This window comes from Muscardinus avellanarius (assembly GCF_963383645.1).
Source record: "Muscardinus avellanarius genome assembly, chromosome: 12".
In the NCBI taxonomy this organism is placed as follows: Eukaryota; Metazoa; Chordata; class Mammalia; order Rodentia; family Gliridae; genus Muscardinus; species Muscardinus avellanarius.
Genome location: NC_137798.1, coordinates 68,528,916 through 68,554,772, shown reverse-complemented (window position 1 = coordinate 68,554,772; position 25,857 = coordinate 68,528,916). Strand labels below are relative to the sequence as shown.

Sequence of the window (25,857 nt, the reverse complement as noted above, 5' to 3'; positions counted from 1 at the left end):
GTCTGGGGGGGTATATTCCAGAGATAGAAGGCCCCTGGGTTCCATCTCTAATACCACCAAAAAATAAAAAGGACTAAGGTGTAGTTCAGAGGTGGAATTCTCCCGGGTTCAATCCCTGGCACCACACAGACACACAAAAACATTAGAATAGATTTTATTTAGATTGTTTTGTGCCAACATTTTTTTATTTAATTGCAGTTTTATAGAAGCTAATTTTTATTTTTTTTAAATTTTTTTATTGGTGCACTGTATTCATACATTATAATGGGATAAAAAAAAAAAACTTGTAGACATATATGCACACATCTCCCAGTTAGCCCCTACCCGATCCCCACCCCGTTCCCTCCCCATCTCTTTCCTATGCTTGGCTTAGTGGTTGACATCTAGTATTATAGCAATTTATCCAAAATTAACAATGATAATCTCACATAACAGTTTCATTTGTCTGATACCAATAGAAGCTAATTTTTAGTTACAATTTTTTTTGGCGGGTCTGGGAATGGAACCCAGGGGCATTCAGCCTCCAAGCTACACCCCCTGATCTATTTTTTATTCTTTATTTTGAAACCAGGTCTCACTGAGTTGCAGAAGGGCCTCACTAAGTAGCTGAGGCTGTCCGCGAACCGTGATCCTCTGGTCTCAGCCTCCCAAATGCTGGGATTACAAGCGTGCGCCACCACGCCCGGCTTTAGTTGCAAATTTAGAGATACCAAATTTAATTAATTTTATTTTATTTTTTACAGAGTTTTACTCTTGTTGGCTGCTACTGCTGATATGGAGAAGATTGAGGAACAGTTTGCTAATCTGTGTATTGTTAACCGTTCCTCACCACCTAAGGAGCCCACTTACCTGCTTGGCATAGACACATCAAAGACTGTACAAGCAGAAAAAGGAAGCTTGGTTGCTGTTTTATGTTCCAGTGGATCAATAAGAATATACGATAAAGAAACATTAAGCATACTACGAGAATTTAGTGGACATCCTGGTCTCCTTAATGGAGTCAAATTTGCAAATTCCTGTGACAGCGTATATTCAGCAAGTACTGATGGCACCGTCAAGTGTTGGGATGCTCGATTAGCCAGTGCAAAACCTGTCCAGCTGTTCAAGGGTTACACCTCCAATATTTTTATCAGTTTTGATGTTAACTGTAATGATCATGTCATTTGTGCCGGTACAGAAAAGGTTGACGAGGATGCGCTGTTGGTATTTTGGGATGCAAGAATTAATTCTCAGGCTCTGTCTACTACTAGAGACCCATTGGGTGCGTATTCAGAGACTCACAGTGATGATATCACTCAAGTATGTTTCCACCCGAGCAATCCCAATATGGTCGTCTCCGGTTCAACCGACGGTTTGGTGAACGTCTTTGACATTAGTATTGATAATGAAGAGGATGCGTTAGTTACGACCTGTAACTCGGTGTCATCAGTAAGCTCTATTGGTTGGTCTGGGAAAGATTATAAACAGATTTACTGCATGACACACGATGAAGGGTTTTGTTGGTGGGATCTTAATCAGTTGGATACTGATGAGCCAATTACATGTTTGAATATCCAGGATGTCAGAGAAATAGCTAACGTGAAAGAAGGTAATTTGGACTATTTGATTGGTGGCCTCTATCACGAAAAGATGGACAAATTGTTTGTTATTGGCGGGACAAACACAGGAAGGATCCATTTACTGCACTGCACCACATCGGGGCTGACCCACGTGAGCAGCCTGCAGGGGGGGCACACTGCCACAGTTCGCTCTTTCTGTTGGAGCACACAGGATGAATCTTTGCTGACTGGGGGAGAAGATGCACAGTTGTTACTTTGGAAGCCTGGAGCAGTAGAGAAGACCTCTACAAAGAAGGACAGCCTGAAAATAGCATCCTCTGTGCACCAGCGCGTGCGCGTTCACAGTAACGACGCTTACAAGAGAAGGAAGAACCAGAGATGTGATGTTGGGAGTTAACTGTTGGGTTTTATAGTTTCAAGTAATTTTTTTTTTCTATACCTGCAGTAGACATGTTTAAAACTTATATGTAAAAACAAGGTAGCAAGCTGAGCGCGGTGGTGCACCCTTCAACAGGAGGATCGCGGTTCGCAGACAGCCTCAGCTATTTAGGAGGCCCTTCACAACTCAGTGAGACCCTGTTTCAAAAAATAAAAAGACTTAGCCGGGCGTGGTGGCGCACGCTTGTAATCCCCGCGCTTGGGAGGCGGAGACAGGAGGATCGCGCAGGTTCGAGGCCAGCCGCGCTGGCATAAGAGACCCTGTTTCAAAAAATAAAAAAAAATAGGTCTGGGAGTGTAGCCCGGAGGTAGAAGGGCTTCCAGGAACCCCAGTACCACCAAAAAAATAAAAAATAAAAAATAAAAAATAAATAAAAAGACTAAAAAATAGCGCTGGGGGTGTAGCTTGGAGGTACAATGCCCCTGGCATCCATCCCCAGTACCACAAAACAAAACAAAACAAAACAAGGTAGCAAACAGTCCTGGATGAATGCTGTGAATAGTTTAATTCAGGAGATCTGTTTGTATCCTAAAATATTTTTAAAGCCTCCAATTGAATATAAAAATTAATATAAGTGTCTAATAAGTCTAAATAGAAGGATTTTTTTGGAGATAAAGGGATTTAACTAAAATGAGAAAAGTATATATGGTAAATATTTACACCTATACTTTAATACTGTTTTATGTTTGGTTAAACACTAAGCAGATGTTTTTCTGATAAAAAGGAACTTATCATCTGGGAGTGATGGCACACGCCTGTAATCCCAGTACTTGGGCGGCTGAGATTAGAGGATCCAGAGGATCACAGGTTCAAAGACAGCCTCAGCAAGCAAGACTCATCAACCTAGTGAGACCCTATTTCAAAAAGTAATAAAATAGGTCTAGGCGTGTAGCTCAGAGTTAGAATGCCACTGAGTTCAATCCCCAGTAACACCAAAATATAAGAGAATTTACCTCATAAAATTAATTTTTAGGCTTAGAGTAAAATATAAAAATATTTATAAGAAAAAGACTATTTTCAAAATAACCTTTTGGTAATATTTTGTGATACATATTTCTGTCATAGTATTTCATCCTTAATTTTAATCATGAATTTTTGTTTACTGATAATTTTATCATTCTTTTATAATGTTTTTTACTGATACAGTATAATTAAATATCAAAGTGAGATTCAAAGTAGTACATAAATACATGTGTATATCACTTGGTATTATTTTGTCTTTTTTTAAGTATCTTTGTAAAGAATCATAAATAAAAGATCTTTCTGAATGTTTGGTATCTTTTTTATTTTTTGTTGCAGTACTGGGAATAGAATCCAGGGGCATTCTACCTCTGAGTTACACCCCTAGCCCAATTTTTTAGTCTTTTTAGTTTTGAAACACAGGGTCTCACAGAGTTGCAAAGGGCCTCACTAAATAGCTGATGCTGGCACGAACCGCGATCCTCCTGTCACAAGCTCCCAAAGGCTGAGATTACAAACTTGTGCCACCATGCCCGGCTATGTTTGGTATCTTAAAGTCTTAAAGTAAGCTTAAAATAGGGCTGGAGGGATGCCCCTGGGTTCAATCCCCAGTACTGAAAAAAAAGAGAGAAAAGAAAAAGAAGCAAGAATAAAATAGGACTGGGGTTCATAGCTTGGAGGTAGAATCTCCCTGAATTCCATCCCCACTACTATAAATTAAATTTTGTTTTTTATTTTGAAACAGGGTCTCACTGAATTGCAAAGGGCCTCACTAAACAGCTGAGGCTGTCTACAAACTCCAATCCTCCTGTCAGCTTCCCAAATGCTGGGATTGCAAGCATGCGTTACCATGCCCTGCTTTGAATAATAATTGTGTGTGTGTGTGTGTGTGTGTGTGTGTGTGTGTGTGTGTGTGTGTTACTGCGGGTGGAACCCAGGGAATTTTTTTTTATCTCTGGGCTATACTCTCAGACCTATTTTTATACTTTATTTGGAAACAGGGTCTCACTAAGTTGCTGAGAGCCTCACCAAGTAGCTGAGGCTGGCTTTGAACCTGTGCAATTCTCTTGTCTCAGCCTCCCAAGAGCTGGGATTACAAGCGTGCACCACCACACCTGGCTTTATTATAGTTTTGTTTTTGTTTTTTGTGTTTTGTTTTTTGTTTTTTGCTTTTTTGCTGTATTAGGGATGGAACCCAGAAGCATTCTACCTTCGAGCTATATCCCTAGCCCTATTTTTTTTTAGTCTCTATTTTGAAACAGGGTCTCACTGAGTTGCACAAAGGGCCTCACTAAGTAGTAGCTGAGGCTGTCTGCAAACCTGGATCCTCCTGTCTCAGCCTCCCAAATGCTGGGATTACAAACTGCGCCACCATGCCTGGCTTGTCATAGTTTAAAAAAAAAATTATTTTCCAGGCATGGTGTCACACACTTGTAATCCCAGCACTTGGGAGGCTGAGGAGGATCACACAGGTTCGAAGCCAGCCTCAGCTACTTAAGCTCTCAGCAACTTAGTGAGACCCTGTTTCAAAATAAAGTATAAGCTGGGCGTGGTGGCGCACGCTTGTAATCCCAGCATTCGGGAGGCTGAGACCTGGAGGATCATGGTTCGCGGTCAGCCTCAGCTACTTAGTGAGGCCCTCTGCAACTCAGTGAGACCCGGTTTCAAAATAAAGAATAAAATATAGGGCAGGGGGTGTAGCTCAGAGGTCGAATGCCCCTGGGTTCCATCCCCAGACCCGCCAAAAAAATAATAATAATAAAATAAATAAATAAATAAAGTATAAAAAATAGATCTGGGAATATAGCCCGGAGGTAGAAAAGCCCCTGGGTTACACCCCCATTGCCACTAAATAAATAAAATAAATAAATAAATAAAAGTAAACAGACTTAATGGAGAAATGTTAGATTAAATGCATTCCCTTTTAAGACCAAAATTTCAAGCTGCGCATGGTGGTGCACGCTTGTAATCCCAGTACTTGGGAGACTAAGACAGGAGGATCACACAGGTTCAGTTACTTAGACTCTCAGCAGCTTAATGAGACCCTGTTTCCAAAATAAAATATAAAATAGGTCCGGGAGTGGACCCCAGAAGTAGAAAGCACCTGGGTTCCATCCCCAGTGCCACAAAAAAAGAAAAAGAAAAAAACACCCAAGATTCAATAGGAGATGTAAATTAGTGCAGCCATTATGGAAAAGATGGAGTATCCTCAGAAATTTTCAACTGCAGCTAATGGGTGATCCAGAAATCCCACTGTTGGGTATATATCCAAAGGAAATCAAGTCAGTATGTCTAAAGACATCCGCACTGTCATGTTGATCACAGCATTAGTGACAGTAACCTAGCTGCCCATCAACTGAAGAATGGATAAAAAAATGTACATGTATAAAGCTGGGCGTGGTGGTACATGCTTGTAAAAGAAGAGAAGTGTGAGCATGGTACACTAGTGGTGTTCTATGTACCCAGTTGTGAATAGTATTTATGTAGTATTAGTGACTTAATCAAAAGTTGTTGTTTTAAGACTGTTGGAGTGGGGTATGATGACATGGGCCTGTACCTCCAGACACTCAGGAGACTGAGGCAGAAGGACCACTTGATCTCAGGTGTTCAAGTCTAGCCTGGGCAACACAGCGAGACTCCCCTCCCCGAAAGGAAAATAATTGTGTTTGTGTTTTACTGAGGATGGAACTCAAGAATGTTTTACTTCTGTGCTACATCCCCCAGCCCTATTTTTTATTCTTTATTTTGAAACAGGATCTCATTAAGTAGCTGAGGCTGGTATGAATCCATGGTCCTCCTGTCTCAGCCTCTTAAGTACTAGGATTGCAAGCATGTGCCTCCAAGCCTGTTGTTGTTGTTGTTGTTGTTGTTATTTTTTGTGTGTGTGTGGGTCTGGGGATGGAACCCAGGGGCATTTGACTTCAGAACTATACCCCCTGCCCTATTTTTTATTCTTTATTTTGAAACAGGGTCTCATTTAGTTGCAGAGGGCCTCACTAAGTAGTAGCTGAAACTGTCCGCGAACCATGATCCTCCGGTCTCAGCCTCCCGAATGCAGGGATTACAAGCGTGCACTAAGTTGCTGAGGCTGTCCTCAAACCTGCCATCCTTCTGTCTCAGTCTCCCAAGTACTGGGATTGCAAGCATGAGCCACCCTGCCTGCCCTGATTTTTTATTTTGAAACAGGGTCTCCCGAGGTTGCCGAGGCCTGCCTTGAATCCGTGATCTTTCTGACCCAGCTTCGCAGGTGCTGAGATGACAGGCAGGGGCCACCACGTTTGCCATTGCCTGTGGTTGTTTCTGTTAATGAACATAAACAGACATTTTCTCAAAAGTCTTACAGCAAGTGTCCAAGAATTTCTTTACATGTCCATACTTGAAACAGTCACTAGCCAGGGAATGTGATCACCACGGTCCGCTCAGCCTGAGTCACTGCCTCGGGGCTGGAGATAACACACTCTTGTTAAAGCACATGAGCTCACAGGAGGGCATGAAAAAAAGGGTGGGGATGATGAGTAGTTGTTGGTCTGCAAAGTATTTTTCATTGGAACTCTGAATCAAATAAATGCAAGGTTAGTGGAACTCTGAATCAAATGTAAGGTTAGCCAAGCGTGGTGGCACACACTTGTAATCCCAGTACTTTGGGAGGCTGAGATGAGAGCATTGCAGGTTCGAGGACAGCCTCAGGAAATTATGAGACTCGCATTAACCTAGGTAGACCTGTTTCAAAATAAAAATAAAATAGGGCTGGGAGTGGGAATGTGGCTCAGAAGTAGAATACTCTTGGGTTCAAAGCCCAGTGCCACAGGAAAAAAAGAAAAAAAAAGTAAGGTTTTCACGGGATAGTTAAATTGCACTATTTTACTTTTCTTCAATCAATATGCACCAAATGCACACTGTATTTGTTTTATTTATTTATTTTTACTGTTGTGTATAGAAGAAGTAGACCTAAGCAACAACGTCTATTAAGTCATCTCTTTCCAGTGTTTGCTGTGAACCTGCAGAGGGGATGGTCTGGTGAGTAGGACACAGTTCTATCCTGGAAGCTCAGGAGATGGCCCCGTGAGGCACATTTAAATGCAGTATAGTAAGCCGGGCGTGGTGGCGCACGCTTGTAATTCCCGCGCTTGGGAGGCTGAGACAGGAGGATCGCACAGGTTCGAAGCCAGCCTCAGCTACTTAGTGAGGCTCTCAGCAACCTAGTGAGACCCTGTTTCCAAATAAAATATAAAATAGGTCTGGGGTATAAGCCGGGCGTGGTGGCGCACGCTTGTAATCCCTGCTCTTGGGAGGATGAGACAGGAGGATCGCGCAGGTTTGAAGCCAGCCTCAGCTACTTAGTGAGGCTCTCAGCAACTTAAGTGAGACCCTGTTTCCAAATAAAATATAAAATGGGTCTGGGAGTATAGCCCAGAGGTAGAAAGCCTCTGAGTTCCACCCCTAGTACCACCAAAAAAAAAAAAAAAAGCAGTATAGTAGGTGCCGGAAGTGTGAACACACTGCTGTGTGAAACCTACATCAAGTGCCACAATATCTATGATTATAGGGTTGGGAAATATGGAGACAAGGAGAGAACAGCTGGCAGCAGGAACAGGTTTTATTCCAGAAGAAAACCTAGAAAGAAGCAACTCACTGACTGGGGATTAGAGCCCACAAGAGTCAGAAGCTACCGAGCGTGGTGGCGCACGCTTGTAATCCCAGTGTTCGGGAGGCTGAGACCGGAGGATCGCGGTTCATGGACAGCCTCAGCTGCTTAGTGAGGACCTCCGCCACTTAGTGAGACCCTGTTTCAAAATAAAGAATGAAAAATAGGGCTGGGGGTATGGCTCGGAGGTCAAATACCCCTGGGTTCCATTCCCAGACCCTCAAAAAAGAAAAGTCAGAAGCCTGCTTCTTTACAGACTTGGGGCCTTTTATGGGGCATTGGGAGGGATGGAGAACAGACAGTCACGTGTTTTTCTAGTTGGTGGGCTTAACACATAGTCCAGAGAAGGTAAGTTTGGGGGCTGGGTGCAGGGGCATGGTTAGAGGCATCCGCCTGCCTTTTCAGAAGTCCTGTGTTCTCAACCTCCTCCTGGCAGGTCTCACAGTCAGACCTCACATCCCACAGTAGGTAGCATCCTACTTCTCTCTCATTTGCCTTGGTAACTTTCTCTACTATGAGCTTCTCTTGTCCCTCCCCTCCCTCTTCTTCTCACCCCAACCCCCTTCCTCTTTTTTCTTCTTTTTGTGTGTGTGGTACTGGGGATGGAACCCAGGGCATTCTACCTCAGCTACACCCCAGCCCTATTTTTTATTTTTTATTTTGAAACAGGGCCTCACAAAGTTGTGAAGGATCTCACTAAGTAGCTGAGACTGGCCACAAACTTGTGATCCTCCTGTCTCAGCCTCCCAAGTACTGGGATTACAGGCATGCACCAACATGCCCAGCCGTGTGTGTGTGTGTGTGTGTGTGTGTGTGTGTGTGTGTGTGTGTGTGTGTGTTACTTAGGATTGAACGCAGGGGCATTCTATCTCTGAGTGATAGCCCCAACCCTGTTTTATTCTTATTTTGAAACAGGGTCTTACTAAATTATTGAAGCTGGCCTCGAACCTGTGATCCTCCTGTCGTAGTCTTCCAAGTACTGGGATTAGAAGCCTGTGCACCCTTTGTGTGTGTGTGTAACTGGGGATTGAACCTGGGGCATTGTACCTCCAAGCTACATCCACAGCCCTATTTTTTATTCTTTATTTTTTTGTGTTTGGTACTGGTGTTGGAACCCAGGGGCATTCTACCTCTGAGCTATAGCTCCAGCCCTATTTTTTTTTTTTTTTTTTTATTTTGAAACAGGGTCCTACTGAGTTGCAGAGGGCCTCTCTAAGTAGTTGAGGCTGTCCACGAACTGCGATCTTTCTGTCTCAGCCTCAAGAATTCTGGGATTAGAAGCGTGCACCACCACATCCAGCTTTATTCTTTATTTTGAAACAGGTCTCAATAAGTTGCAGAGGGCCTCACTGAGTAGCTGATGCTGGCTATGTACCTGCAATCCTCCAGCCTCAGCCTCCCAAGGACTGAGATTCCAAGCGTGCACCACCACGCCCGGCTTTGGCCTAGTACTTCCTCAATATTGGTCTCGCTTGCTGAAATTACATGATCCTAAAGGGCAAGGCTCTTGCTCACTGTTTATTGCTGTATTTCTTTCTTTCTTTCTTTTTTCTTTTTTTGTGGTACTGGGGGTGGAACCCAGAGGCTTTCTACCTCCGGGCTATACTCCCAGACCTTTTTTTTATTTTATTTGGAAACGGGGTCTCACTAAGTTGCCTCACTAAGTAGCTGAGGCTGGCTTTGAACCCTTGCGATCCTTCTGTCTCAGCCTCCCAAGCGCGGGGATTACAAGCGTGCGCCACCACGCCCCGCTTTATTGCTGTATTTCAAGTCAGCACTTGGCACATTAATGAATATTTGTAGGGTGACAGAATCTTACAAAACCTATTCTTTTAGATTTAAAATAAATTCTCAGACTGAGTAGCAAAAATAATTTGTATTTTGCATTTGCCATGATCTGGAAGAAAATATTCCTGTAAATTAAGCAGAAATATTAAGGAAAGGGACCAAAGAAAATGAAGTCAGATTTTAGCAGTTTAACATCATAAACTAACAGGAATCAACAAAAACCTCAAATGTTTTATCCCTTGATGGAGAAAAGCTGGCTAAATTTTAATAATGCAATATGAAGAGCGTGACTCATCTGTTAATATTGTCTTGCCTCAGAGAAAAACGAGTGAGAGTGAGAAAATATAAATCATATTCCTTTACTAGTGGGGCTTGATTAAACTAGTCAATCAATCTTTGTTCCTTCAAGTCAACCAAAGTCCACTCTGCAAAGAATAATTGCATAAGCTTTTATTCAGTCCCTAATCATTCAAGACGCTCGAGAAATCACTTTGATCTTACATTTATTTTTTTTTATTTATTTATTTTTTATTTTATTGGTACACTGTATTCATACATCATAGTGGGATACAAACTTTTGTAGACATACATGCACACATCGCCCAGTCAGCCCCCACCCGATCCCCACCCCATTCTCTCCCCATCCCTCCCTCCCATGCTTGGCTTAGTGGTTGACATCTAGTATTATAGCAATTTATCCAAAATTAAAAATGATAATCTCACATAACAGTTTCATTTGTCTGATACCAAGTGTTCGATGATTTAAAGATAACATTTCAATATTTCTTTTTGCTTTCTTTCTTACTAGAGCATATTTTTTTCTGTTTTTTTTAGGTGAAACTATCATATATTTATATATTTATTTTTCAGAAAAAAATCTATCCTAATATGGAATATGAATTCTAGATACCCTGATCTTACATTTAAAACTACATAATATCTCCTAATCGGTTGACAACAAAGTTATAGGACTTTAATCTTGACATTTTACATGATTAAGAAGCACATGGGCAGTGAAATGCACAAAACCCAGGCAGCAGTTGGAGTGCAGAAGACATAATGAATGAGGAAAATCATGGCCAGGTAACCGAGGGCGGCTCGTGGATCTGAGAGCTGGCTTCACCACCGGGCCAGTAATTGGGTAGCAAATTGATTCAGTATGACATGCTGACCACAGCAGATGACATTGCAAAATGTAGGACAAAAATCATCTGGTACCGCCGGGCGTGGTGGCGCACGCTTGTAATCCCCGCGCTTGGGAGGCGGAGACAGGAGGATCGCGCAGGTTCGAAGCCAGCCACGCTGGCGTAAGAGACCCTGTTTCAAAAATATAAAATAGGTCTGGGAGTGTAGCCCGGAGGTAGAAGGGCTTCCAGGAACCCCAGTACCACCAAAAAAAAAAAAAAAAAAAAAATCATCTGGTACATTTTTTAGTTTCTCTCTTTTATTTAACTTTTTAAATTTTTTGCAGTACTGGGGATGGAACCTAGGGGCATTCTACTTTCAGACTATGCCCCCAGCCCTATTTATTTTTTATTTTTTATTTTTTTGCGGATCTGGGGGTGGAACCCAGGGGCACCGACGTCCTAGCTATACCCCCTGCCCTATTTTTTATTCTTTATTTTGAAACCGGGTCTCGCTGAGTAGAAGAGGGCCTCACTAAGTAGCTGAGGCTGGCCACAAACTACGATCCTCTGGTCTCAGCCTCCCATGTACTGGGATTACAAGTGTGCGCCATCACACCTGGCTTAGTTTCTCTTGCTTATTTATTTATTTATTTATTTACTTTGGACGTATCATTTTGTTTCTTCAATTTGCCTAAACTATAACTTTTTTCTTTATTTTTAATTTTATTATTATTATTTTTGGGGTGGTACTGGGGATGGAACCCAGGGGTTTTCTACCTCCGAGCTATACTCCCAGACCTATTTTTTATATTTTATTTGGAAACAGGGTCTCGCTAAATTGCTGAGAGCCTCACTAAGTAGCTGAGGCTGGCTTCGAACCTGTGAGATCCTCCTGTCTCAGCCTCCCAAGCGCGGGGATTACAGGCGTGCGCCACCACTCCCAGCCTTAACTTTTTTATTTTCTATTTTTGGTCCTGGGGATTGAACTCAGGGACATTTTACCTCTGAGATACACCCCCAGCTCTATTTTATTTTATTTACTTATTTATTTGTGGGTCTGGGGATGGAACCCAGGGGCATCCAACCTCTGAGCTACACCCCCTGCCCTATTTTTTTTTTTTTTTTATTCTTTATTTTGAAACTGGGTCTCACTGAGTTGCAGAGGGCCTCACTAAGTTGCTGAGGCTGTCCACAAACCGTGATCCTCTGGTCTCAGCCCCTCGAATGCTGGGATTGAATGCTGGGATTACTAGCATGCTCCACCACGCCCAGCTTAATTTTTATTCTTTATTTTTGAAACAGGGTCTCATTGAGTTGCAAAGAGCCTCAGTAAGTAGCTGAGGATGTCCGAGAACCTGTGATTCTCCTGTCTCAGCCTCCCAAATGCTGGGATTACAAGTGTGCGCCACCATGCCCGGCTTATTTCTTATTTTGAAATAGGGTCTCTCTAAATTAATGAGAGTCTCACTACTTGCTGAGGCTGTCCTCAAACCTGTGATCCTCCTGTCTCAGCCTGCCAAGTACTGGGATTGTAGCTGTGGCCCACCATGCCCAGCTTCTGTCTTGCCTCTCAAATACTGGGATTACTAGCATATGCCACCACACCTAGCTTGATTCCCCAAACCCCGCTTTTTTTTTTTTTTTTTTGCAATACTGGGGATGGAACTCAGGAGAATTCTACCTCCAAACTACACCCCCAGCCCTATTTTTTATTCTTAATTTTTTTTTTTTTTTTTTTTGCGGGTCTTAGAATGGAACCCAGGGACATTCGACCTCCGAGCTCTAGCCCAACCCTCTTTTTTATTCTTTATTTTTGAAACAAGGTCTCACTAAGTTGCAAAGGCTCTACTAAGTCAGTCCTCCTGTCTCAGCCTCCCAAGTACTAGGATTACAATTATGCACTACCATGCCCAGCTCCTTTTATTTATTTATTTATTTATTTATTTATTTATTTATTGGTATTGGGAATTAAACCCAGGGGCATTCTACTTCTGAGCTACAACCCCAACCCTCTTTTGTCCTATTTTGTCTTTATTTATTTATTTATTTATTTATTTATTTTTGTGGGTCTGGAGATGGAACCCAGGGGCATTCGACCTCCGAGTTACACCCCCTGCCCTATTTTGTATTCTTTATTTTGAAACCGGGTCTCACTGAGTTGCAGAGACCTCACTAAGTAGCTGAGGCTGTCCGCAAACTGCGATCCTCCGGTCTCAGCCTCCTGAATGCTGGGATCACAAGTGTACCAGTATTGGGAATGGCCTAGGAAGATTTGAGAAAGCTATGATTATTAATATATTTCAAAAATTGGGTGAGGGGCAAATCTGTGCAAGGACTTGGTTTCTGCCTAAAAGCAGGCAACTATTCCAATGTAAATTAACCTAGCTAAAAGCAATTAACAAGTCAATAGGAGAGGAGAACTAGGCCTTTCTACATGATTGGATAAGCTAGCTAAGATGGTAGGAGGGGTCGACCTTCATGAAAGGAGACACTTTGCCACACCTTGCTGGGGGAGGTACCTTACAGGGACGTTCACCACGTCAAAATTATATAAACAAGATGGAGGTCATGGGTATAAAAATTCCTGTCCACGTGCTGTATCTTGGGGAGAGGTGAGTTGGCCTGGGCCACCCTCGCCCCTCATGCCATTTTGGCATGGGGCTGTAACTATTTTCTGTATTTCTATTTTCTGTATTCCTATCTTTTTACTAAACTTCTTTAAATCTTCAACAACTGTCCAACCTAGGCATATTTATTCTTAGCTTAGGACAAGAACCCGCGGTTTTTCTGTTTTTAGTCGTTTTAGGTTTTGCTATGGGTTGGGGGAAAGTGTGTCCGGGTTCCCGGGGAACAGTTTCCCCACAACCATATTCTCCCCAAAACCGTAACAACAAGCATGTGCCACCATGCCAGGCTTTTGTCTTTATTTTGAAACAGAGTCTTACTAGGTTGATGGAGAGTCCCGCTACTTGCTGAGGATGTCCTCAAATTTGCAATCCTCCTGGTTGTTTCCCAAGTACTAAGATTACAAGTGTGCACCACCACACCAGGCTTTCTAATTTTTCTTTTTTCTTTCTTTTTTTTTTTTTTTTTTTGCTAACAATTTTAGTGTTAAACTGGGAATTTTTATGAGCATCATCTGATAATGGTCCTCAGATATTGTTTTAAAATATCCCTCTTCCTCTATATCCCAAAACCATTTACATAGAATCCCCAAGAATAGGTACATTTTACAACCAATTTCTTAAAATAAAACTTATCTGCTATCTCAAAGCTTGTAAGATCTTATTGCCATCTGCCTAATCACTTGCCAGCTAACCATCCGCTTACTATAAGAATAAGTTTTATAGCTAGAAGAGATTTTGAATGTTTTCCCCACAAAGAAATGATAAGGGAAGCCGGGCGTGGTGGCACAAGTTTGTAATCCCTGCGCTTGGGAGGCTGAGACAGGAGGATCGCACAGGTTCGAAGCCAGCCTCAGCTGCTTAGTGAGGCAACTTAGTGAGACCCTGTTTCCAAATAAAATATAAAAAAAAGGTCTGAGAGTATAGCCCGGAGGTAGAAAGCCTCTGGGTTCCACCCCCAGTACCACCAAAAAAATAAATAAAAATTAAATTAAATTAAAAATAAAAAAAAAGAAATGATGAGGGAGGTGATGGATATGCTAGTTACTCTGATCTGATTACTATACAATGCTACATAAGTGGAAATATCACACTGCACTTCATGCATATGTACAATTATATGCCAATTATAAGAGAAGGAAGTTACAAAGTTTGGGGGGTGTTTGGGAAGAGACTGCTATATTTCCATTGGTATCATTAGTTATCTCTGACTTTTTTTTTTTTTTTTTTTTCAGAACTAGGAATTGAATCCAGGGACATTCTACTTCTGAGCTACATCCCAGCACTACTTCTTTATTCTTTGATTTGAAACAGGGTCTCACTAAGTAGCTAAGGGCTTCACTAAGTAGTTGAGGCTGGTTGTGAACCTGTGATCCTCCTGTCTCAGGCTCCCAAGTATTGGGATTACAACCATGGACCATCATGCCAGGCTTATTTTTGAAAAAAAAAAAAAAAAAAAAAAATTTTTTTTTCTAGAATATTTGAGCAGGAAGGGCCCTAAGAACTCCATTTGTTCTGTCCTCTCATTTTTTAGATAAGATAGCCAGAGAGGCTCTATGATCTTGCTAAGGTCACATTTTAGCTCCCAGTGATTTCCTGATGTATGCACGAAGCCCTGGACTGAGCTGGGTGCAGTGGTACACACCTATAATACTGGTACTTGGAAGTTTGAGACAGTAAAATTGTAGGTTTAGGACCAGCCTCAGCAACTTAGTGAGACCTTGTTTCAAAAATGAGAAATGGAAGCTGGGCACAGTGGTGCACATTTGTAATACCAGTACTTGGACCAATCTCAGCAACTTAGAACCTCCGCTAGAGAGACCCTGTTTCTTTTCTTTTCTTTTCCTTTTTTTCTTTTTTTTTCTCTTTTCTTTTTTTTTGCAGTACTGGGGATGGAACCCAGGGGCATTCTACCTCTGAGCTATACTCAGCCTTCTTCATTTTTTATTCTTTTTTTTTTTTTTTTAATGGTACTGGGGGTGGAACCCAGGGGCATTCTACCTCCGACCTACCACCCTCAGTCATACTTTTTATTCTTTATTTGGAAACAGGGTCTCACTGAGTTGCAGAGGGCCTCACTAAGTAGTTCATGAGGAGGTAGAAAGGAAATAGGCAGATAGGGAAAAGGCCTTGGTAGAAAAAAGTTAATTTCCTGAGTTTCCTGAGGGGCAACAAATGCCTGAAATTCCAAAGGCTCAGAGATAAGAAGGATCAGAGCTTCACGAAGCCATCCTGAGTTTCCTAATCAACAAACCCACCCAGCAAGTCTGGCATTCCTGAAAGGAGACCCTTCAAAGGACTTGCAAATGCCCTATGCAAATTCTCCTTGGAATCCCAAAAGTCACCCTAACCACAAAGGGACTTGCAAGCGGTCAGGCATTGGCCAGTCGGACTGCAAAGCGGGGACTTTCCCGCTCGGGACCCCGCCCCTTTTTGGGGAGCTGTTCTCTCTCTTGCAGGTTGTGTTGGCCCTGAGGGAAGGCAGAGTGCATCTGAGGGCACATGGCTCGGGCAACTCTCGAGTAGTGACCTGAAGGCCTCTGCTGGACATCATGGCTGACCAGGCCCCTAGGGGTGACCTGTACCTCTCTTCTGGCAGATCGCGTGGACTCTGGGAGAAAGTAGTTTGCAACTGATGGGCACTTGGCTCGGGCGACACTCAGGTAGTGACCCTGAAGGCAGCTACTGGACCCCGGAGTCCCAACCGCCCCTATGGGGTGTTCGGCCACTTTTCTCTATTCCCTTCTGGCAGATCGCATGGACTCCAGAAGAAAGCAGCCTGCACCTGAAGGCAATTCGGCTTGGGCTACTCTCAGGTATTGTCCTGAAGGCAGCTGCTGGACCCAGAGTTCCAGCCCCTTTGGGGGTGTTCAGCCACCCTTGCCCCATTCCCTGCTGCTTCCAATAAACCTTTTACTCCCCTTCCTGAGGTCTGCGGGTGTCATTCTTCGCTCTCCGTAGACAAGAACTCGCCGGGGTTTTCTCGCAACCCCCCCCCCCCCCCCCGTTTCATTAAGGCTGTCTGCCAACTGGGATCCTCCTTATCTGTGAACTGTGCTCCTCCTGTCTCAGCCTCCCAAATGCTGGGATTACAAGCATGCGCCACCACACCCTGCTTTCTTGTACTACTTTCTTGTACTACATTTAAAGAATGCTTTCCAGCTGGGTGTGGTGGCGCATGCCTATAATCCCAGTACTTGAGAGGGTGGACTGGAGAATCGCAGTTTCAAGACCTCCAGCATCTTCGCAAGGCCCTTTCAAAGCAAGACCCTTTTATTTTGTTTCAAAATAAAAAGAACCTGGCGTGGTGGTGCTTACTTGTAATCCCAGTGCTTGGGAGCCTGAGACAGGAGGATCTTGCAGGTTCGAAGCCAGCCTCAGCTACTTAGTGAGGCTCTCAGCAATTTAGCGAGACCCTGTTTCCAAATAAAATATAAAATAGGTCTGGGAGTATAGCCCAGAAGTAGAAAGCCTCTGGGTTCCACCCCCAGTACCGCCAAAAACAAAAAATAAATGTGCTTTCTTGTTTTGTTTTGTTTTTTTGCAGGTCTGGGGATGGAGCCCAGGGGCATTCGACCTCCGAGCTACATCCCCTGCCCAATTTTTTATTCTTTATTTTAAAACCGGGTCTCACTGAGTTGCAGAGGGCCTTACTAAGTAGCTGAGGCTGTCCGCAAACCGCGATCCTCCAGTCTCAGCCTCCCGAATGCTGGGATTACAAGCGTGTTCCACCACGCCCAGCAAAATGTGCTTTCTTTACTAGGCCAGTAGCACAACTGTTTTGATAGACTATTAGAGCTGCCAGCATTGTCTACATAAACACAGCCATTGCTTAGTACAGAATTATTTCACTGAATATTGATTAGTTGTGCTTTGCTCTCAGATTCTCTTTCCAAAATTGTGCTGACAAGACATGGTCTCCCTTGACTTTTTTTTTTTTTCTGCTGTTTATTTGCATCTGAAGAGTAGGAAGGGGGAGGAACAGAGAGGCAGGCTGGTTCTCACAGGTGGTTAGTTACAGAGTCAGTGCTATCCAGAGTCTGCATTCCCTTGTTGAAGATCTCAAGGCTCAGTTACAGACTTGGTCACGTAGCTGAGTCACTGGCGACCCTCAGTGGTACACAGGTTATACCTTTTCTGTGTGTGTGTGTGTGTGTGTGTGTGTGTGTGTGTGGTCCTGGGGATGGAACCCAGGGGCATTCTACCTCCAAGCTACACTTCAGCCCTATTTTTTATTCTTTATTCTGAAACAGGGTCTCACTGAGTTGCAGAGGGCCTCACTAAGTAGCTGAGGCTGGCCACAAACCTGGATCCTCCTGTCTCAGCCTTCCAAGTACTGGGATTACAAGTGTGCGTCACCACGCCCTTTTTTTTTTTTTTTTTTGCGAGTCTGGGGATGGAACCCAGGGGCATTTAACCTCCCTCTGAGCCACACCCCCTGCCCTATTTTTATTCTTTATTTTGAAACTGGGTCTCACTAAGTTGGGAGGGCCTCACTAAGTAGCTGAGGCTGTCCGCAAATCACGATCCTCTGGTTTCAGCCTCCCGAATGCTGGGATTACAAGCGTGCACCATCACGCCCGGCTCTCACCACACACTTTTGATCGGACCTCTTGATTATCTTCCCAGCTCCCTGCCACTTTTTTTTTTTTTATTTTATATATACACCAAAATAAACTACTTAAAATTTAATTGCATGCAACATTAAAATAATGCCGCTACACTTGGAGGAACGGTTTCCACAAACCATATTCTCCCAATCCGTAACACTTAGCATTGTTTTTTGTTTGTTTGTTTTTTGTTTTAAATAATGGGCAGCCAGGTATGGTGGCGCAGGCTTGTAATCCCAGCATTCGGGAGGCTGAGACCTGAGGATCGCGGTTGGCGGACAGCCTCAGCTACTTAGTGAGGCCCTCTGCAACTCAGTGAGACCTGGTTTTAAAATAAAGAATAAAAAATAGGGCAGGGGGTATAGCTCAGAGGTCAAATGCCCCTGTGTTCCATCCCCAAACCTGCAAAAATAAATAAATAAATAAAAATAAAGTAGGCTGGGGGTGCAGCTGAGAGGTTGAATGCCCCTGAATTCAATTCCCAGTACCACAAATAATAATAAATAATAATAATAATAATAATAATAATAATAATTGGAAGAAGAAGAAGAAGAAGAAGAAGAAGAAGAAGAAGATGATGATCATCATGATGGACTGACACAGGAGGATTGCAGGTTGAAAGTCAGCCTCAGCAACTTAGTGAGACCCTGTTTTATTTTTATTTTTTTATTAATGAACACAATTTTTTAAAAATTTATTTTATTTATTTATTTTTTTGGTGGTACTGGGGTGGAACCCAGAGGCTTTCTACCTCCAGGCTATACTCCCAGACCTTTTTTATTTTGGACACAGGGTCTCACTAAGTTGCTGAAAGCCTCACTAAGTAGCTGAGGCTGGCTTCGAACCTGTGCGATCCTCCTGTCTCAGCCTCCCAAGCACGGGGATTACAAGCATGCGCCACCATGCCAGGCTGAGACCCTGTTTTAAAACAAAAAATAGGGCTGGGGTAAATAAAAAAATAAAATATAAAAAATAAAAATAAAATAGCTCAGAGCTAGAAAGCCCTTGGGTTCAATCCCTAGTATCAAAATAAAAATCATAATGATAATAATATTAATAATATGTTAATAATATGTTCCCAATGAAGAAGTAGAAGGGGCGAGGAGACGATTCATTCTCCTGAGGCACAGGTTATGAAGAGATGATGCCTGGTTTGCGTGTTGAAAGGAGAGTAGTTTACCCACTAGACTGAGGACAAGGAAGAAAGGAGGAACTGAAGATAAAGCAGGCAGAGGGACGACATGTACAAAGGTGCAGAGGCATAAAATACATGGTTAATTTTAGTCGTGAGTGCTGGACCCCCGTATTACAGGTTTCTCTGCAAACGCGTTCATGAAACACTTCTTAGGGTGAGTTACCTCTGCAGATGGCTCATCTCATCTTTTATGTCTTGATTTCACATAGTTTTAATTTTGAGAACAATATTTCCCTGAGCATGTCGCCAGCACTCAATGCCACTAGGTAATGGCTGAAACTGTTATTATTACATTTCTGGGGAAATGTTCCTCAGTGCCAGGTCGAGGGCCCCCTGTTGACTCATCCTGCAGCTGTGTGCTTTGTTCCCAAAACACTCTTCTCGCTGATATTCAGAACATTGGCAAGATTGCCTTGTAAACCGGGCGTGGTGGGCACGCTTGTAATCCCTGCGCTTGGGAGGCTGAGACAGGAGGATGGCATGGGTTCGAAGCCAGCCTCTGCTACTTAGTGAGGCTCTCAGCAACTTAGTGAGACCTTGTTTCCAAATAAAATGTACAAAAGGTCTGGGAGTATAGCCCTGAGGTAGAAAGCACCACCAAAAAAAAAAAAAAAAAAAAAAAAAGATTGCCTTGTAAAACTTCCTGGGAAATGGGTCATAGGAGGAACTCTAGATGAAAAGTAAATCCTATAGCAGAGCAAACAAGACAACCTAAATGAGGGAATGGGAGGGAGGAAGAAGGAAAATCTCTAAAGCACACAATGTGCTTAAACATATGGAAGTCAACCACTAAGCCAAACATGGGAAGGAGGGATGGGGAGGGAATGGGGTGGGAATTGGGTAGGGGCTAAATGGGTGATGTGTACATGTATGTCCACACAAGTCTTTACCCCATTATGATGTATGAATACAATGCACCAATAAAAAAAAAATTTTTTTTAAACAAAAAACTTCCTGGGGTGAGCATGATAGTACATGCCTGTAATCTAGTATTTGAGAGGCTGAGGCAGGAGGACTGCAGGTTGGAGGCCAGCCTCAGCAACCTAGTGAGACCCTGCTTCCAAAACAAAAAATAAAAGGGGCTGTTATGTAGCTCAGAGGTAGAATGCCCCTGGTTTTCATCCCCAGTACCCTCCCCCCCAAAAAACACACAAACACAACAAACTTCCTGGGTATTTTTTTTCTTATTTTGGGGGAAGGTACTAGGGATTGAACACAGGACCTTGCATGTTAGGCAAGTGTGCTAGCACTGCACCACATCCCCAGCCTTCTGGAGTTTCTTTATGTTTTGTTTTGTTGTTATTGTTGTTGTTGTTGTTATTATTATTATTATCATTGCAGTACTGGGTATGGAACCCAGGAGCATTCTACCTCCAAGTTACACCCCAACCCTATTTTTTTTAAATTTTGAAACAGGATGCCGGGTGTGGTGGCGCACGCTTGTAATTCCTGCGCTTGGGAGGCAGAGGCAGGAGGATCGAGGCCAGCCGCGCTGGTTTAAGAGACCCTGTTTCAAAAATACAGAAAATAGGTCTGGGAGTGTAGCCCAGAGGTAGAAGGGCTTCCAAGAACCCCAGTACCACCAAAAAAAAAAAAAAAAAAATTTTGAAAGAGGGTCTCACTGAGTTGCAAAGAGCCTCACTAAGTAGCTGAGGCCGTCCTCGAAGCACCACGATCCCCCTATCTCAGCCTCCCAAATGCTGGGATTACAAGCGTGCGCCACCGCGCCCGGCTTCAATGCTGTTTCTTTTGTTCTTTCTCACACCTCTGGCGTTACACATTGCCATAGGTTTTTATTTCCATTTCTGACCTCTGTAGCCATCACCATGACTGCTGTTAGCACTGGCCAGAGCAGAAGAATTCAGAAGTGAGTGTCTCCTCTTGTGAATGCGTATTCTCTTCAAGGAAGCCTGTCGCCTTGGCCATGACTGATAAGGCAGAGTTAGAATGCCGGAGCTCGCATCCATCTGGCCACGCGAATGTGCTCATCCTAGTTGCCGGCTCCTCCCAGGTGAGGCCTCCCTGCAGCAGTGCTGTCCTCTCCTCTGCTGCTGCGTCTGTCCTAAAGAAACTGCCCACTCTAGTTCTCAGTTTGATCCCTTTCCTGTCACTGTGATCTGAAGCAGTGTCATAGACAATCCTTGCAAACAGCTTTGTGAGGTAGGAGCCACTAATGCCCCCAGCTCTACGTAGGAGGGTACAGAGGTTCACAGAAGTGACACTGCTCTCATGCCAAAACCAGAATGAGAAGCCACAGAGATAAAAAGTAATTCGCTCCTGTTATTTATACTCACACACACGTATATAATATATATATGTTTTGTACTGGCTATTATATATGTTATATATTTCATATATATTTACATTTTATTTATATACTAATTCATATTTTTGTGTATTTATATGTATTTTATATTAATATGCTATATATCCGATATATATACTTTGTGTGTGTATGTGTGTGTGTGTGTGTGTGTGTGTGTGTTGCTGGAAATTGAACTCAGGAGCATTCTACCTCTGAGCTACACCTCTAGTCCCATTTCATTTATTAATTAATTAATTTATTTATTTTTGTGTTACTGGCGATTTAACCCCGGGCTCACACATGTTGCGCAATTGCCCTAATATTGAGCTATATCTCTAACTTTATTTATTTTTTATTTTTATTTTTTGGTGGTACAGGGGTTCCTGGAAGCCCTTCTACCTCCGGGCTACACTCCCAGGCCTATTTTATATATATTTTTTTAATTTGGAAACAGGGTCTCTTAAGCCAGCGAGGCTGGCTCCGAACCAGCGTGATCCTCCTGTCTCCGCCTCCCAAGTGCGGGGATTACAAGTGTACGCCACCACGCCCAGCACTAACCTTATTTTTAAAATATTGCCCAATTACCAGAATTACACCATAACTGACACACAGTCCCCGCCCCCCCCCTCTCTCCTCTCTCTCTCCATTGTGCCAGGCTCTCAGAGTCATATATAGGAGGCAATGAAGTGATTAAAGGTGTGCACTTGGATGCCAGACTGCCTGGATTTAAATACTTATTGCAAGCCAGGTGTGGTGGTGCACGCATTTGGGAGGCTGAGACAGGAGGATCGCGGTTTGAGGACAGCCTCAGCTACTAAGTGAGGCCCTTTGCAACTCAGTGAGACCCTGTTTCAAAATACAGAATAAAAAGTTGGGCTGGGGGTGTAGCTCGGAGGTAGAATGCCCCTGGGGGTTCCATCCCCAGTAACACACACACACACACACACACACACACACACACACACACACACGCACACACGCACACACGCACACACACACAAAACAGGGCTGGGGCTGTAGCTGGAAGGTAGAATGCCCTTGGGTTCCATGCCCAGTACTGCAATAAATGAATAAATGAATAAATAAATAATAAAGCTGTCACTCTGTCGGTGTGGTCAGGGTCAGTGGACACTCCGGAGTCTGGGGGAGGAAAGTCAGCAGCACTGAGGCTGAGCAGAGATGCTGCGTTAGGGTTTGGCATACCAAGGAAGCGGAGCCGTGGGGCTATCTTGAGGGAGCTCGCGGGCCAGGGTTGCTTGACCTCAAGAGAAGGGCAAATGTTGGAAGTTCAGGCTGGTCAGGTAGCCACAGTCAGATAATGAAAGAATGCACAATTCAACTATTCAAGATATTCAGAATTTGCCCCCCAGGCAAATGTTGGGGAGAAACATGATTGGATTTGCACCACTCTATAGCCATGTGCATACTGCTAATTTTTTTCTTTCTTAGGTACTGCTAATTTTCTTTCAAAATTTCCTTTTTGGGGGTAGGGGGTGATGCTGGGCATTGAACCCAGGGGCATTCTACCTCTGAGCTATCTCCCTAGCCCTTATATAAAAATTCTTTAGAGCTGCCGGGCGTGGTGGCACACACGCTTGTAATCCCAGCATTCCGGAGGCTGAGACTGGAGGATCGCAGTTCCCGGACAGCCTCTGCTATCTGCTACTTAGTGAGGCCCTCCATAACTTAGTGAGACCCTGTTTCAAAAATAAAGAATAGCAGAACGTGGTGGCGCACGCTTGTAATCCCTGCGCTTGGGAGGCTGAGAAAGGAGGATCGCGTAGGTTCAAAGCCAGACTCAGCTACTTAGTGAGGCGCTCAGCAACTTAGTGAGACCCTGTTTCCAAATAAAATATAAAATGGGTCTGGGAGTATAGCCCGGAAGTAGAAAGCCTCTGGGTTCCACTCCCAGTACCACCAAAAAAAAAAAAGAATAAAAAATAGGGCAGAGGGTGTAGCTTGGAGGTCAAATGCCCCTGGGTTCCACCCCCAGATCAACCAAAATAAATAAATAAATAAAATAAAATAAAATAAAAATTCTTTAGAGCTAGGCATGGTGGCACACACTTGTAATCTCAGTACTTGGGAGGATGAGGAGGATGAGATAGGAGGGTCCCAGGTTCTGGCCAACCTCAGCAACTTAGTGAGACCCTGTTTCAAAATAAAGGGTAAAGCAGGCCGTGGTGGCGCATGCTTGTAATCCCCGCAGTTGGGAGATGGAGACAGGAGAACCGTACAGGTTTGAAGCCAGCCTTGCTGGTTTAGGAGACCCTGTTTCCAAATTTAAAAAAATATATTAAAAAAAAAATAGGTCTGAGAGTGTAGCCCAGAGGTAGAAGGGTTTCCAGAAACCCCAGTACCACCAAAAAAGAAATAATAATAATAAAATAAATAAAGAGTAAAAAGTAGGACTGGAATGTAACTCGGGGGTAGAATGCCCCTGGGTTTAATCCCCAGTGCTGGGAAAAGAAATAAATTAATAATAAAAATTCTTTATTTTTATTTACTTTTACTTATTTATTTTTTGTGGTACTGAGAATGGAGCCCAGGGGTATTCTACCTCCAAGCTATCTATACCCCCAGCTCTATTTATTTATTTATTTATTTATTTATTTATTTATTTATTTTCTTTCTTTCTTTCTTTCCTTCTTTCTCTTTTTTTTTTTTTTTTTTTTTTGGCACTATAGATTGAATCCAGAGGCATTCTACCTTTGAGCTAAACCTCCAGCCCAATGTTATTTCTTATTTGGAAACAGAGTTTAGCTAAGTTGATGAGAATCTCACAACTTGCTGAGCCTGTCCTCAAATCTACAATCCTCCTGTCTCAGCCTCCCACGTACTGTGATTACAGGTATGTGCCACCACGCCCAACTTATTCTTTATTTTAAAACAGTCTAAGTTGTGGAAGGTCTCACTAAGTTGCCGAGGCTGGTCTCCCGCTCCTGCGATCCTCCTGTCTCAGCCTCCCAAGTACTGTGATTATAAGCGTGCGCCACCCTGCCAGGCTGGATACTGCTAATTTTCTAAGGGTCTGAAGTGGTCAAAGTAATGCCAACACCTGAATTCAAGTCTTTTGACCCCAAATGAGTGGGCTTTCCACTAGACCATGCTGACTCTTCTAGAAAGCAACATATAAAAGGTCCCACTATTAACTGTATTGATTTGCTAGTGTGAATTTAAATTCTCATTCTGTGAGGATGAGGACAGACTTCACAAAGTCACTAAGCAACCTAACCTTGTTTCATTCCTTCTGGGGGGGCGAGCCTATTAAGAGATACTTTTGCTCTTCCATCCACCCTCTTCCTCTGAATGGAAGAGAGCTTACAATTCATTAATTCCTGAAACATGTGAGAGCATAATTTCCACTGAATAATTTGCTCCAGGGCCTGTTCTCTTTATAAATTCATGCAATTTTTGCTCGGTCTACATTTAATTTGTATTGATCCAGTGTAATCCCATTCCCTCTAATTTCTTTCCTAAGACTGTGCATCTAGTCCAAAGACGTCAGGGTAGTAGTGAGCCCGCTGTCCCCTGCAGACAGTGGCCACTCTGTGTGTTGAGCCGGCTCTGCCTCTGCACTCCAGGCCCGGCAGCCTCGTGCGCAGCGAGGGTCTTCCACTTGGTGTGACAATGCTTAGTGCTTTCGCTTCCAGTGTTCTCCCCGAAGGCCCCTGCCCTCCGGCAGGAGAGGACAGAAAGGCTGTCTTTAGCACCCTCTTTCTCTCCTCTGCCTTTTCCCTCCTAGGGCGTGATCCCAGTGACCCAGCAGGCAAACTCCCCATATCCTCGTGATTGGGATGATCCTGTTTCCATCAGCGCTTTAGTTTGAATTCGTCTCAGGGCTGGTATCATCAGTCTAGCAAAAATCATGTCATTGAATGTCTCTTTACCATCTGTGTCTACTTCCTGCTTGCTGGAACAAGAGGTACGAATCTCTTAGAGTTCAGTTTCTTAAACTCTGCTCAGCCACATAGCCTTTTATTCCTGCTTTTACTCGTTCTTTTATCAGCTTTTGGGGGGAGTGTATGCTAGTTACTTGGGGTACAGTGTTAAAGAAAAACAACAGGTCGTTCTCTCCTGAATCTTTTGCTCTAGTGACCCTGATATTGGGAGCGGGGTTGTTAAAAGTGAAGAACAGCTTGTTAAACGAGACTGGGAGGAAATGGAAGCGTCTACAGTTGCCAACAGTGTAATTGATGCATCTTAAGTAAGAAGTTTAAACATATTTTAATGGTTATATATGAGCATGATTGCTATTTTCAATTTAATTAGAAGGAAGGCAATATGCCGCCTGTTAACATATTGCAGTAGAGTCCATGAGAATGGGGCTATTTGTTTAAAAGTGAACATAACGCCTCAAAAAAATTAAAATAGAATTACCATATGATCCAGCGATCCCATTTCTGAGTATATAGCCAAAAGAATTGAAAGCAGGATCTCAAAGAGATATTTGCAGACCCCTGTTCATTGCAGCACTATAGTGGCCAAGAGGAGGAAGCAGCCCATGTCCATGGACACATGAATGGATACAGCGAACGTGGCAAATACATACAATGGAATAGTACTCAGTCTTAAAAAAGACGGAAGTCCTGTCACGTGCTACAA

At 43.3% G+C, this 25,857-nt stretch overlaps 1 protein-coding gene across 1 annotated transcript; it reads left to right on the top strand.

The window, feature by feature from the left end:
• Window positions 1–753: 753 nt before the first annotated feature.
• Window positions 754–1,956, top strand: WDR89 (WD repeat domain 89; the record flags this gene model as incomplete). The annotated part of the gene is made up of 1 exon (XM_080707162.1): window positions 754–1,956. Exon 1 carries the CDS (start codon window positions 775–777, stop codon window positions 1,954–1,956), a length of 1,182 nt encoding a protein of 393 aa, XP_080563288.1. The 5' UTR covers window positions 754–774.
• Between the last annotated feature and the right edge of the window lie 23,901 nt (window positions 1,957–25,857).